Consider the following 14,564-nt stretch of genomic DNA (forward strand, 5'->3'; position numbering starts at 1 on the left):
TTGGGGTAGATTTGATGGAGATCCAAAGAGGAAATAGTAGAAATAAGTAGGGACATATTTGCGCAGGAACTTTAAAGTTTTTTCGCATATTTGAATTTAAATCGCTGAATATTCCGAGTTTTTTCTTCATTCCAGTATAATCAAGATGTGCGCACAAAGTCGGGACGACAAGAAACGACTCGAAGCACTGTTAAGCGGCTTGGGGCTGCCCCATGGGAAAAACGACACCATCAATCCGGACGATTTTACCTTTGAGTATTTTTACAGTCTTTACGTGCAGCTGACTCAAAGAGGCGAAGTGGAAAAGGTGTTCGATGAGTAGTAAGTGATCTGACTGAGTCCAGCTCGTATCGTACTAAAATTCCAAGTGCTTTTCATCGTTTTCAGTGTGGGTACGAAAACAAACATGACGACCGAGCAGTTCGTCGACTTCCTAAACAAAACTCAGAGAGATCCAAGACTAAACGAAATCCTCCACCCTTATGCAGACAATGTGAGAGCTAGAGATGTGATAGAGCAATATGAACCTAACAGATATGTGGCTCAGAGGGGCCAGCTCTCTTCTGAGGGGTTTTTGCGGTATCTCCTGTCTGAAGATAACAACATTATATCGTCCAGTAAGGTACGAGAATTTATTTATTGGCACTTGGGTGGAAACGCGATTCTCGAATTAGAAGTTTTTCTTTTGGTTGATGGCTTTTGATTTGAGGTTTTTGATAACGCCAAGTTTAATGTTAGATTTTATCAACCAGCTGGGGCTGGGACATGGGCCAAAGCAGTTGCTATTGAAGGCCAACAGTGGCGAGGATTTTGCTCAAAGCAACTAAAAACAGAAAAGTTGCGGGACAAAAACTTTTTTTAAAATCAGTCAGGCACATTTCTTACAGTATTTTTATGCGACAAAAAGCGAATTTTAATGCACTATTTAGTACTGATGAATTCTGCAACTGAAACGAATCTAGAAATTCGAGCAAAAGACTAAGGAAGAACTTTGTAGCTTTTTATGACAACGATACACATTTCTATAATTAAGTTTTATGTAGAAAAATCGTATTCAAAAGCTCTATTCAGTAGAAGTAAAGGGGTTATGCAGCCCAAATGGTTGTCAAATTACCAGCAGAAAACTACGGTGAACTGAAATACGTTTTTATACTAAAATTTTGCATGAAAAAATGTGTTTAAATGTCTTATTCAGTAGAGAGAAATTAATTTTTGTATCTCGAATGATTTTCAAAATACAACCAAAAAACTATGGTAGACTTCAGAGCAACTGACTAATCTTAAACTTCGTCGTTTCTTTTTTTAGAAAATCGCCTCCTTTATAAGCAGCAGAAGTAAAGTGAGTTTTATAGCTCAGACGATTTTCGAAACACAAGCAAAAAACTGCGGTAGACTTTGGAAAAACGGACTAGTCTTAAACTTCGTCGTTTTCTTAGAAAATCAACCACATTTATAAATTAATACTTCATATGAAAAAAAGCGTGTTTAAATGTTCCAATCAGCATAGGAAAAGTGCATTTTGTAGCTCGGACGATTTTTAAAATTCGAGCAAAAAACTACGGTAGATTTCAGAAAAACCGATTGATCTTATACTTTGCCCTTTTCAAGAAAATCGCATCATTTATAAATTAACATTTTAACGGAAAAGGGCGCATTTAAATGTTCTATTCACTAGCGACCAACTGGGGAAAACTTTGGAAAAACTGACGAATCTTGAACTTCTCCGCTTTTTTAGAAAATCCGCCACTTTTACAAATAAATTTATATATCAAAAATTAAACGCAATTAATTGTTCTATTCGGCAAAGGCAAAGTGAGTTTTGTAACTCGGACAATTTTCAAAATTCGAGCATAAAACTACGCTATATTTCAAAAAACTGACTGATCTTGAACTTTGTCTTTTTTTGAAAACATCAGCTTCAGTTATAAATTAATATTTTAGCGGAAAAAAGCGCATTTAAATTCACTAGCGACCAAGTGAATTTTGTAGCTCAAACGGTTCTCACATTACGAACCAAAAACTACGGTAAACTTTGGAAAAACTGACGAATCTTGAACTTCTCCGCTTTTTTAGAAAATCCGCCACTTTTACAAATAAATTTGTACAACAAAAAATTAAACGCAATTAATTGTTCTATTCGGCAAAGGCAAAGTGAGTTTTGTACCTCGGACCATTTTCAAATTTCGAGCATAAAACTACAGTATATGTCAAAAAAACTGACTGATATTGAACTTTGTCTTTTTTTTTAAACATCAGCTTCAGTTATAAATTTACATTTTAGCGGAAAAAGGCGCATTTAAATGTTCTATTCACTAACGACCAAGTGGGTTTTGTAGCTCTAACGGTTCTCACATTACGAACAAAAAACTGGGGAAAACTTTGGAAAAACTGACGAATCTTGAACTTCTCCGCTTTTTTACAAAATTAGCCACATTTACAAATCAATTTTTACATGAAAAATAAACACAAATAAATGTTCTATTCGGCAAAGGCAACGTGAGTTTTGTAACTCGGAGAATTTTAAAAATACGAGCGAAACCTACAGTGGACTTCGGACAAACTGACTATTTTTTTTAGAAAATAGGGCATATTTTTAAATTAGCGTTTTACATAAAAAATAACGTATTTAAATTCTCTAATGAGTACAAACCAAGTAATTTTGTAGCTCAAACCGTTATCAAAATACCAACAAAAAACCGCGATAGATTTTGAAAGAACTGACCAATCTGGAACTTAGTCGTTTTTTATGAAATTCGGGCATATTTTGCGTTATATAAAACAAGTGCGTTTTGTATGGAAATAAATTGTATTAAAATGCTTTCTCCAGTAGAGTCAAAGCGAAATTGTAGCTCAAATAGTTTTCAAAATCCGACCAAAAACCCCTGTTACCTTCAGAAAAACTGAGCGATTTTCAATCGTCGTTTTTAATTCGAAAATGAGACACATTTTTAAACAAACATTTTGCATCAGAAAGAGCACATTTAATTGTTCTCTTCAACAGAGGCAAAGTGAGTTTTGTAGCTGACACGAGTACGGAAGACCTCGCAAAAAGTGACTACTCTAGAACTTCGCCGTTTTTTTCGAAAATCTGTCACATTTGCAAATTAACCTTTTATATATAAAACAACGCATTTCAACGCTTTATCCAAAAATAACCAAGTTACTTCCGCAAGCTTCGGATTCGAAAAACGCTGCGAACAAAAAGCTGCGGACAACTTCAAACTCATTTCAACACTCTTAATCCTTAACCGTTTTTGAACAAACCAGTCAAAATGTAGCAAAACCGTAGAATTTAAAATTAAATTTTCAATTTCCAGTTCGACTTAAGCCACGACATGGACCAGCCATTGGCGCACTATTTTATCAACTCCTCACACAACACCTACTTAACTGGACACCAGCTGACCGGTCGAAGTAACGCTGAGATGTACAGACAATGTCTCTTGGCTGGCTGTAGGTAAGAAAAACTCTTCACAAAGAAAACGTTTTCGTTTTTCTAATTAAAGCAAAATAATTCAGACTGAACAACTTGCAAAGCGCGCAATTTAGAAATCAGTGACCGCATAACGTTGCATCCGAAAGACGAGAGACCGCACTTGAAAACATCATTAAAACCGCTGAGATGGTGTCATAAAAGCGCTGTTTTCATCTCGAATTTGTCTTTAAAGTCATCAGTGTGTTCAAATTGTCTGTGTTCCAACGGTTTTAACTACCCGGATCGACAGACATGTGAATTCTACCAAAAAGAAAACGCAATTTATTGCTTGATTCATCGGGTACGACTGGAAACGTTGACCCAGAACGGAAATATCCCCAACTAAATATACATTTTACATGTGGAGCTAATTAGCCAAGTGTCATCGATGTTTCCGCAAAAACTGCTGAAAATACATGAATGATGTCTAATAGGAGATGCATCGAGTGGTTGAACTAACAGGAAAAATCGAACAGAATAGGGTAATTACTACATTCCCACGTTATCTGCCAAAACATTCCATTACAATGTTTGCCTAATTATTGGCAATTAATACTCCTGATCCCTCTTGACAGGCCTTTAATTAAAACAATGGCATGATTAATTCGATTTCGTTCTTTGCCAACTGACGCCAAAAAACTGAGTAGTTTTTACGTTTTATGTACATACCCTGTATATTGATCTCTAAGCCATACAAAACTCCTCTACCCTCTCGGTGCCAAAGGAATTGTGTGGGTTTTAGGCCAAGATTGATATTCTTCCATATTAATTTGAGCCCGAGAAAAAATGGTATGTTGTCGAAATATTCACGCCAAGATGATCAATAAACTCCAGAGAAAATAATTACGGTTTTGCGTCATCCGATTTCCAGACAAATCCTTGTCACCGTCTAGCGGATCCAGTTTCCTTCTCGAAATCACAATGGACAATGAAATAAAAATTCCGCAACAGCAAAAACATGATAAAGATGAAACTGGTGAGTTTTTCGGACTTGTGTTGTCGTGGAAAATAAGATGCTGAGCCAAGCAAACCATCTGTGAAGATGCAAGCCACTCTTGCTTGCGAAACGTCACGAAGAAGTTCCAGGGCGGCCTAAATACCCGAAGGACTCATCAGTTGATACTCAACTGTTTAGGCTGAGATTTACTGGTGGATTTTTTCACAATTTCATCTGCTTCTACTGCAATTTTGAATAACAATTCCAATAATAACTCAAAAACGTTCACTTTTTCAGGTTTTTCCAGTTGTTTTCTTTATGCTTTGTCAACCTTCCTTGTCATCTGCATTAGAAAGTTACATAATTTGGCTCTAGCTTTCATGGATTAATTTCTGAGAATTCTCAACGTTCTGAAAATGGATCGCATCACTTGAATTCCAAACCTATTAATTCTCACATAAAACATTGATTGCCAATAAATAGCATCCTTAATTTGTTTCATAAATACGAAAAATCGGTTTACATCGAATGTAGATTAAAAGCGTATATTTAAATGTTTACGTCGTTTCTCGCCATTCGTAATGGATGAAATACAATTCGCGCATTTTTTCGCTCTTTGGAAAAATAAATTCGAAGTTGCTACGACGATAAACTGTATAAGATCAAGATTGGGTAAACAAGCAAATTTATAAAATACAGCAGCCGGCCACGCAACAATACAGTAACTCAGTTAAAGTTGAATGTCATTGGGAAAACAGCCTCGAGCGAATTTTCCTAGACTATCCAACTTTTCCAATCAATGGAAAATGAGGCAGTTGTTTACATGTTGAAAAAAGATGGGAAAAACTCGACATTCAGGCTATTTTTGGAAGAAATCGGCATGCTGAAAACCGAATAAGTCCATTAAAGTGGGCAACTTCTTTCCAATTATTGAACTTGGTCTGCCTTGGCTAATAAACCAGCAACTTCCAAGTGGAAATTGGCTATTTAATTATGGTTTTAGCAGATAAAATCCTGCAAACTATTATAGAGACTGAAACTCCCCGCTTTTTAACTGCATCAAAATAGGTGAATAGGAAAGGTTTCCTGTCTAAATGAGTCTAAACTCGCCAGAAAAAAAAATGGGATCAAAGGGGTTGGGCTTTTTACGTAACAAGGTGGCGCAAATCCCGTCTTGTTATGGGGAATTGGGTAGAGGCAACGATTGCACTGGAAAGTAAATTTGAAGCGAAAAAAATTCCACGCGGATTTGAGGATTTCAAATGGAAAATAAAATCAGGCTTTTGAGATTCGCCGACTGAGCTTTTGGGCTCGTCTATAAAATGAATGGGTAAATGAAATCACCGTCTGTCTGCTTTGTGCTCTACAGGTAGAGATCTGATCTCGAAGCAGCGGAATCCTTCTATAATTAGATGGAGTTTCTCAACTTGAAATTGGTCTTTTTGATGAATTATCAAATGTTAGAAATACTACTTGCCTTCTCCATTACACATTCCTTTAAGTTGAGACAAAAAATCGTGACAACGCAATTATTTTACGAAAAGACACGATTTCAAGCTGATAATTACAACAACAAAATTTAACATTGAAGAAGCAGTTGGTGAGCATTTTATTCAACAGTTGATGAGTGCTCGAACACAGTTCTTAGTTGTGTAGGTGTTTTTTCAAAAATTAATTATGTATAAACTAGGTTAGGCATAAACGCGCTTGTTACTTCGTTGAAAAGAGAAGTCACTCCTTTAAATTGCCTAAAAGTTTTATTTTCCAGAAAAAATCTGGAAAGCATTGGCGAGCCTTTGATTCAACACTTGATGACGCTCCAACTTATCTCTAAGTCGCATAGTTCAAAAATTTAATTTGCAAAAACGACGGCAGTTAAAAACGCGCTTCTTACCTAATTGAAAAGGCAATGATTTGCTTTAAATTCCCTGACAGTATAATTTTCAGAAAGAATCTAGTAAATATTGGGGGGGGGGGTTTCAACACTCAGGCGCTCCAACATATCGCTATGGTATATATAGGTGCAAAAGTGTTTCTTCAAAAATTCAAGTTGCAAAAACTGCTCCAGATAAAAGCACGCTTTTTGGTCAATTGAAAAGAAAAATATCCGCTTTAAAAGTCCCGTAAGTTTCACTTTCGACAAAAAATCTGGTAAACATGCGGCTGTTTGACGGGCGCTCCAACATATATTTTAGTCGTATCTTCAAAAATTCATTTTGCAAAAAATACGCTAGATGGAAACGCGCTTGTCGCCTCATTGCAAAGCAAAATATTTGCTTTAAATGCCTCGGAAGTTTCATTTTCCACAAAAAATTCGGTAAATATTGGCGAGCGTTTGATTCAACGCTTGATGGGCGCTCCAATACATCTTTTCAATGCGAAGATGTGTTTTCAAAAATTCTGTTTCTTAAAACTGCGCTAGATGGAAACGCGTTTGTCACCTGATTGCGAAGCAAACTATCTGCTGTAAATGCCTTAGACGTTTAATTTTTCTCAAAAAATCCGGTAAATATTGGCGGGCGTTTGATCCAACACTTGATGGGTGCTCCAATATATCTCTTCGATGCGTAGGTGTATCTTCAAAAATTCTGTTTGCAAAAACTGCGCTAGATGGAAACACGTTTGTTACCTGATTGCGAAGCAAAATATCTGCTATAAATGCCTTGGAAGTTTAATTTTCCTAAAAACACTTTATGGGCACTCCAATATATCTCTTCGTTGCGTACGTTTTTGTTCTAAAATTGAATTTGCAAAAACTACGCTAGATGGAAACGCGTTTCTTACCTCATTGCAAAGCAAAATATTTGCTTTAAATGCCTCGAAAGCTTAATTTTCGACAAAAAATCCGGTAAATATTGGCGTAGGTTTGATTCAACACTTGATGGGCGCTCTGACATAACTCTTAGTTGCGTAGGTGGGTTTTCAAAAATTCCGTTTGCAAAAACTGCGCTAGAGGAAACGCGCCTGGTACCTTATTCCAAAGCAAACTGTTTGCTTTAAATGCCTTGGAAGTTTAATTTTCCACAAAAAATGCGGTAAATATTGGCGAGAGTTTGATTCAACACTTGATGGGCGCTCCAAGGTATCTCTTAGTTGCGTAGCTGTTTCTTCAAAAAATCAATTTGCACAAACTGCGCCAGAAGGAAACGCACTGGTTACATCAATAAAAAGAGCAATCTTCGATTTAAGGCGGTTAAAGGTTTGATTTTTCGGAAATTGTTTGGGCAATATTAACAGCTTTTTGAAATATCACTCGACTTGCGCCCCGACATCTTTTTTTGTGAAGGTGTTTATTCAAAAATTCATTTTTCAGAAACCCATCTAGATATAAAGTCACCCCTTACACCGTTTGAAAGACATAATTCGACTTAAATACTTGTGAAATTTTCATCGTTAACAAAAAGCCTGGTCAACTTTGGCAGGGTTTTGAAAAACAACTTTATTTAAAAAAGTTAAATTACCAACTATTCAATGAAATCCGTAAATTCAACATTCTCTTTCGCGTAAAACTCGTTGACTCTCTAGAATATCCCTAAATAACATTTTTAGAGAAAAATTAAAAAATGGAGACTTAGTTTCAAACACTTACCCTAAACTAAGCCGCTGAAAGGAATAATACTAGCTATAAAAAAATTATAGAAACTCGCCCATGAATCGGAAGGTTCGGAAACTTTGATAAAGGTTTTTTTCAGAAAAATGACAAAACAAAATTTAGTTTTTGTATGGAAATGAATATTGTGAAAGAAAAATGTACGAAAAAAACCGAATCAGGGAAAACTAACGTAAAATAATCCAACAATTTGCCCACTTTAGCACCGTCTCGTTCTTCCTGCACCAAATTCACCAACTTTTGAGAATGCAGTGAAACAATATTAATTAAAGCAAACGAAAAATTATTTTAAATCTGTTTCTGCGAATAATTTGCATCAAACAATCGGAGTTATTTTAGTTTATTCAATTGTTGTTCATATCGTCTATTCCCGTCATGAGATGCTAAATAGAGTTGTTAATGATCGAGACCAATTCTGGTCTGTTTCATGTTTTCTTAAGAAAATCCACTCCTTAACCAGATTTACTTGAAATGTCGTCTGCAAATCGCCAATAAATCATTCCAGTCATTTAATCTTGTTTGCGACAACAGAAACCCAACATTCTGGTAGAATTTCTTCTGTCTGATTCCATTTCCTTCTAGTTTATATAAATTCTATTTCAATGGCGTGTCACTTATGCTCTGATTAAGAGACAAAGCGCTAAATTATCTACGATGGCTCACTTAGGAAAATTAATGGCTGATATTTATGTTTTCTAGCAGTCATAGCCAAGTGATTTACTACTCCATTATATCCAGGATTTTATGGAAATGTCCATGTTATTTATTAGCGCGCCCTTTGACTGTGGACCCCTAAAGGCGAAAGTGATTTATCGAAGAATCAGAGATAAAACCAAAAAAAAGTTCATTCAGGATTATTTGAATCCCGATAGGATGCGACTCAATGCGGCCAATGTGTCGTTTGGTTTTATGGAATTTAACCCCCCACATTTAATCAACGTAATCTTTTCACTAATGTCGAAAATCCATTAGTGGGAGCAGGCACAAGACCTAAATAGCCCAACAATTGCATTAAGCTTTGCCTCTAATTAATCCGATCTCAATCCTACGTTCTTTGTCCAATTAAATACCCTTTTGACTATCTATTTGTGCGTTTTAATTGCAAATAAATCTGGTTTTTCCCTGATTCTTCTTGTGAATTATTGTTGCACTGGGCAGTTGATCAAATTTAGGAACTTTTTTGCTGGAACTTTTTCGTTCAACGCATAGTTTTTGAAAAAAAATTAATCAAAACCTGATTGAATGCATATGGAGGTTCGTTTAGAATTCGTCGTGGGTGGCTGGCGGTTTTACTAAACAAACCGTTTTATTTTTTGACGGTTTTTATTAATTCGATGCCAGAGTAGTTCCTTTGGAATGTGTGCCCAGAAAAATCCGGGAAAATATACAAAACGCCATTTTGAAGGCCACTTTTTCTGTAGCTTTTTATCCGTTTCCAGACCCGATCATGTGAATTTCAAAAAAATTTTGTTGAAAAACGCCCGAAAGAATAATTGGCTGTCTGATTGAAAAAGTTAGACGTTTCATGAGGCACATTTGGGCAAAATTTGTTGGCGACCCATAAAGAGCTGCGCCCCATAAAGGGCCCTCAAAACAAAAAATACGTATATCTCTAAAACGGTTAGAAATAGCTGTCTAGAGGATACAGTCGTTTTGAGTCAGCATCGCTGGAGCTTTATTATGGCATACAAATTATATGACTTTGCCCTTTTAAGGGGCCCAAGAATGTTCTGGTGCGCTTCAGATGGGAAACGGCTGAAAATATATCGGCGGGTGTACGCACATTTTCGACAAATAATTTTGAGGTATTTTTTGGGGTGCCAGAAAATTTGAAATCGGGCTAGGGCTTCGCCCCCTTTCAGGCAGGTGAACGCTTAAAATCGTCACATCTTGCAAATGGTTGAAAATAGCCCAACAGTTGCACTGACATTTTCGATAGTCCGTGGCAAGAGCTTCTTTTTCGCAATTAGGTTTTATTACAAATTTCCAACCTCCGAAGAGATAGAAGTCAAAATGTAAAAATCTGGGTTTTTTTAAGTTTAAGACGCCCGTACCTCGGAAACGGGTAAAAATTTGTTTTTTTGTTGAGAACGTCTTCGATAGGGGCTTTTTAAAGCTGTCTTTTTTGTTAAAAGTTCTGTCGAAATTTATAACCTCAAAAGAGTTTGAGCCAAAACTTGGTGGACTATTCTAAATTTTCATGAATATCTCGGAAACGATCGAATGTATCGAAAATTTCATTAAGAGCTTTTCCATAAGGAATCTCAATAGCTATCTTGTGCTGATGCAGGATTTTCATAAATCCCTCAGCGCCAAGAGATAGAAGCCAGAATATCTGAATTATTCGAGTATCCGAAATTAAACCTCCTGAATCTTGGAACCACTTTAGTAGAGGATTTTTTTGCGAGTCTCACTCTCTAGTATTAGGTTTTCTTCTATCATTAATAAATCAATGAATAGCACAATAATTCGCAAAACCGTAAAAAAACTCTTGTATATATTATTCAAAAAAGAGTGAATGTTTGCAAAATTTCCTCTTTATTCCAGATGTGTAGAGTTGGATTTATGGAACGGCGGACGGGCAGAAGAGCCGGTAATTGTGCACGGTTACACTTTCGTGCCGGAAATATCGGCCAAAGAAGTTCTAGAAGCCATAGCAGAGAGCGCATTTAAAACCTCCGATTACCCAGTGGTGCTCTCATTTGAGAACCATTGCAATCCGAGGCAACAAGCGAAAATAGCCAACTATTGCCGGGAAATCTTCGGCGAGATGCTCTTGGATGCGCCAATAGAAAACCATCCATTAAAAGACAGTTGAGTAACTTGATTTTTCCAATTATTTGCAACTAATTGGTTCCATTGGCTATTTAGAACAGCCGCTGCCTCCGCCTTCGATGCTGCGCCGCAAAATCATCATCAAGAACAAAAAGAAGCACCATCGACATAGGAAAGAACTAGAAGAGGGCGACTCTGGAATCGAGAACCAGAATTGCACCGATCAAGCGCTCAAAACGGTGATAGAACATCCGGAGGAGAATTCTACTGATCAAGAGCCCGAAGGTCCGGAAGGAGCAAACGGAAGCAAACCGACTGGTAATGGGGTTATTCTGCACCATCCTCCATCTCTGCAGAATAGACAGGTGAAACCATCTTGGAGGGTTGAGGGGTTACGGTTTTCTAAAATGGGGTTCTTTAGGCTTCCAACGAATCAGCCAGCACCAACGGTTCCAGTACGGATGCGGATGAGGAGCCTGAAGTAATGGAGGGCGAAATCCCGCTCAATAAGAGCACGGATCGAGGCGAGGATGGAAAGGCGCCCACTGGGGAATCGGAAGCAGGGGCGGAAATTTCCGCTCTGGTCAACTATGTGCAACCGGTGCATTTCGTCAGCTTTGATGAGTCTGAAAGTAAGTTTTAGTAGGTAAATGTTGGTTATTCCGAAAGAGGGTTTGAGACCGAAGTATGATGCAACTGCTTATACTGGCGAAGCGTTTGGAAGATTTCTCTAGTGGGGTTTGTTTTCCAGAATCCTTTTCAGTGGCTCAAACTCTCAAACTTCCCCAAATCATTTTCGCATTTCTCCCTTAGAGCTTCTAGCTTTTTATCATTGTTCTCGGGGTTTTAACGCGCTATCCGATCAGAAAAATGCATGTTTCTCCTGAAGAAGGTGAAAATGATGTTTGCTTCCAGATAGGAAAAGATACTACGAAATGTCTTCGTTCGATGAGCGGCAAGCTACTCTGCTGCTCAAAGAATACCCGACCGATTTCGTCGACTACAATAAAAAGCAGCTGAGTCGAGTATATCCTGCAGGCACCAGGTGATTGTCGTTCCAAATGTTGAACATTTTCAGAATTTCCTGAAGGTTTTAAACGAATAAAATCGTGCAGGTTCGATTCCTCGAACTTCATGCCGCAGGTCTTTTGGAACGCCGGCTGCCAGCTGGTTGCCCTCAATTTTCAAACTCTGGATCTGGCCATGCAACTGAACCTGGGCATTTTCGAGTACAACCTTCGTTGTGGGTATTTGCTGAAAGTGAGTTGGCTTGTTTAACTTTAGTGGAATTGTGCAACATCTTGCGGTTTCCAGCCGGATTTTATGCGGCGACAAGACCGGACTTTCTATCCGTTTGCTGACACCACCGTGGATGGAATAGTGGCGGGAACCGTGAAAATCCAGGTGATTTCCGGACAGTTTCTCAGCGAGAAGAAAGTGGGCACCTACATTGAAGTGGAAATGTATGGCCTGCCTGCCGATACCATAAGAAAGCGCTTTAAGACCAAAGTAAGTTCCAAGCTTCTGGATGGGTCCTGAAGTTATTTGTCGGGGGTTTTTCAGGTGATCCCCAACAACGCAATAAACCCAGTTTACGATGAAGAGCCTTTTGTGTTCAAACGCGTGGTTCTGCCGGGTTTGGCCTCGATTCGAATCGTTGCCTATGAGGAAGGAGGCAGATTCATCGGGCACAGAATATTGCCGCTTACCTCCATAAGTCCCGGATATCGGCATGTTAATTTGAAAACCGAAATGGGTCAGTGCCTGGAAAACTGTTTAAAACCCTCGCTGATTTTTGAAAATTTCCAGGACAGCCACTGCCGCTTGCAACCGTCTTCATCTACGTGGTAGTCAAGGACTACGTTCCAGATGGACTGTCCGAATTTGCCGACGCTTTAGCCAATCCCATCAAGTACCAAAGTGATCTGGATAAGCGCACCCATCAACTAGCAGTGCTGACTGAAGGCCTGGAATTAACCGAACAGGAGGAAGCAGTGCTGAAGAAAAGCAGCGTGGCACTAGTGAGTTTCCTATTAACTCTACCCAAAATTTCTAATTATTTAAATCCTCAGAACTCCAAGGAACAAGTCAATGGCAGTCCTGGTCAACGTCCTTCGATTCCTACGGGATCCGCTTCGGTTGAACTGGTAGCTGCGGAAAATCCAGCGGCGAATCCAGCGGCAACAGCCACAGTAAGTGCAGTCGAAAACACCGTTCCTCCGGAAGCAAATTCCGTAAATAAACCGCCTCCAGCCGATGATTTTGAGGACAAGTTCGAGGAAGTTCCCGTGGAACCCCTGGAGAAAATTTGGGAAAACAAACAAGTCAGAGGTAAGGAACCAGAGTTGAAAGATTTACGAATAAAGCTCAGCTGTTTTTCAGAGAAAAAACTCGAGCTGGATAAAAAGCTGGAAGCCCTAAGGAAGAAATTCGAAAAAAAGAAGCAGACCTTGCAGTCGCAGAAAAGTGGCGATTACTCGGAGAAAAAGTCCAAACTAATCAACATGAAATTAGTCAAGCGCCTTTCCAGCAAAAACATGTAAGTGACCCAGCAACTGTTCCCATTAATTCAAAAAACCTCATTAAAATCACACAAAAACCCATGGGATTTTCGCCTCATCTTTAGCCTGTTTACCAGCGTGAGCGGCGTTTTTTCCACTGAATCCCCGAGCGTCGAACCGCTGACTTCAGTGGCTGACGACGCAGAAGGAGCAGCGGGTACCTGCGCAGACAGTGAAACCACTCTGCCGCGCAGCCAATCAGAGCGCCTGCTAGCCATCAGCAAGGATTACACTACCCAGGAAAAGGAGCTGCGCGAAAAGTACTTCGAGCTTATCTACAGCACGGCCGAACGAGTGATGATTCAACGCCAGGATAATCAGAAAGCTGTTCTAAAGGTACGCAATTTTTTTCCAGCTTCAAAGTGCTTGTAATGTCTCAAAAGCGATCGGGCTGTTGTCCGGAGTCTCCAGAAAAATCCACGTGTTCCCAGTTTCAAATTTCGAAACCGTCTTGACCGTACTGAGCTGCAGTTATATTCAGGGTTTTCTTCAGTTTTTTTAATGAGATTTTTGGAAAACGCAAACGAAAGAAAGGAGTTTTTCAGTTTCAAATGCAGTTTTCTTTTAGGACTGTCCAATAGCAAAAAAATTAGAAACTTAGTCTTTAGGAGAACAACAACTTCTTCAGTGCTTTCGTTCGTTCTTCTAAGCGAGCTTCTAACTCAGAAAATCGCCAAAAATCTAGGAAAAACTTGAGCGAATCGGCACTTGCAGCTCTCAAAGAGCAAAACTTTAGTTTGGTTGACAAATTTTCTAAAGCAAGAAAAGGCTTCAACTTCTGCCCATTTTTAACAATTTTGAATGAGAGAGAATTTGGAGATTTAAAAAGTGCAACTGGAAAAATAAAATCCATTTCATTGGCAGTTCGAGGTCTTATAATCCATCAACTAAGCACATTTCACGTGAATTTCCTCGTGATTTTTCGTTTGTTGTTTCAGGATCGATTTGATAAAGAGGTGAACATTCTGGTGCGAAAAATCCAGGCCGATCACAAAGTGGAAGTGAAAATGTTGTCAAAGAAACACCGAAACCGAGACACGCTCAACAGGGTGAAACGAGAAGCCATGACCGCAGTGTTGGATCGCGGAGTGTCCGTTAAAGACAAACTTTTCGGCGTTTACAAGAAACGGGAGGAGGAGATGGTGAAACAACACGAAACTGTGCGGATACAGTTCAAGGAGCATCGAGAGAAGGTGCCCGGCAACA

The 14,564-nt window shown here is 38.7% G+C and overlaps 1 protein-coding gene across 6 annotated transcripts in view; it reads left to right on the top strand.

Annotated features, from left to right (window-relative positions):
• The window catches only part of LOC109539926 (1-phosphatidylinositol 4,5-bisphosphate phosphodiesterase classes I and II), a 46,105-nt gene that overhangs the window by 20,921 nt on the left and 10,620 nt on the right, over positions 1 to 14,564 (top strand). For 4 of the 6 annotated variants that reach the window (XR_007282553.1, XR_007282554.1, XR_007282555.1 and 1 more), the window contains exons 4-18: positions 136 to 321; positions 388 to 622; positions 3,318 to 3,457; positions 10,570 to 10,835; positions 10,894 to 11,162; positions 11,219 to 11,429; positions 11,713 to 11,842; positions 11,913 to 12,057; positions 12,112 to 12,306; positions 12,361 to 12,553; positions 12,607 to 12,818; positions 12,870 to 13,128; positions 13,180 to 13,336; positions 13,424 to 13,694; positions 14,297 to 14,551. Coding sequence is in view for 3 of the 6 variants with exons in the window: in XM_048670816.1 (XP_048526773.1) it covers positions 136 to 321; positions 388 to 622; positions 3,318 to 3,457; positions 10,570 to 10,835; positions 10,894 to 11,162; positions 11,219 to 11,429; positions 11,713 to 11,842; positions 11,913 to 12,057; positions 12,112 to 12,306; positions 12,361 to 12,553; positions 12,607 to 12,818; positions 12,870 to 13,128; positions 13,180 to 13,336; positions 13,424 to 13,694; positions 14,297 to 14,551 (3,124 nt within the window). In the remaining 3 variants the exon portion in view is untranslated. The remainder of the gene's footprint in view (positions 1 to 135; positions 322 to 387; positions 623 to 3,317; positions 3,458 to 10,569; positions 10,836 to 10,893; positions 11,163 to 11,218; positions 11,430 to 11,712; positions 11,843 to 11,912; positions 12,058 to 12,111; positions 12,307 to 12,360; positions 12,554 to 12,606; positions 12,819 to 12,869; positions 13,129 to 13,179; positions 13,337 to 13,423; positions 13,695 to 14,296; positions 14,552 to 14,564) is intronic. The other 2 variants (XM_048670817.1, XM_048670818.1) reach the window with 1 other exon arrangement.

The sequence above is a fragment of the Dendroctonus ponderosae genome, unplaced genomic scaffold, assembly GCF_020466585.1.
Source record: "Dendroctonus ponderosae isolate FM_Combo_2020 unplaced genomic scaffold, Dpon_F_20191213v2 Dpon_F_20191213_1, whole genome shotgun sequence".
NCBI lineage: Eukaryota > Metazoa > Arthropoda > Insecta > Coleoptera > Curculionidae > Dendroctonus > Dendroctonus ponderosae.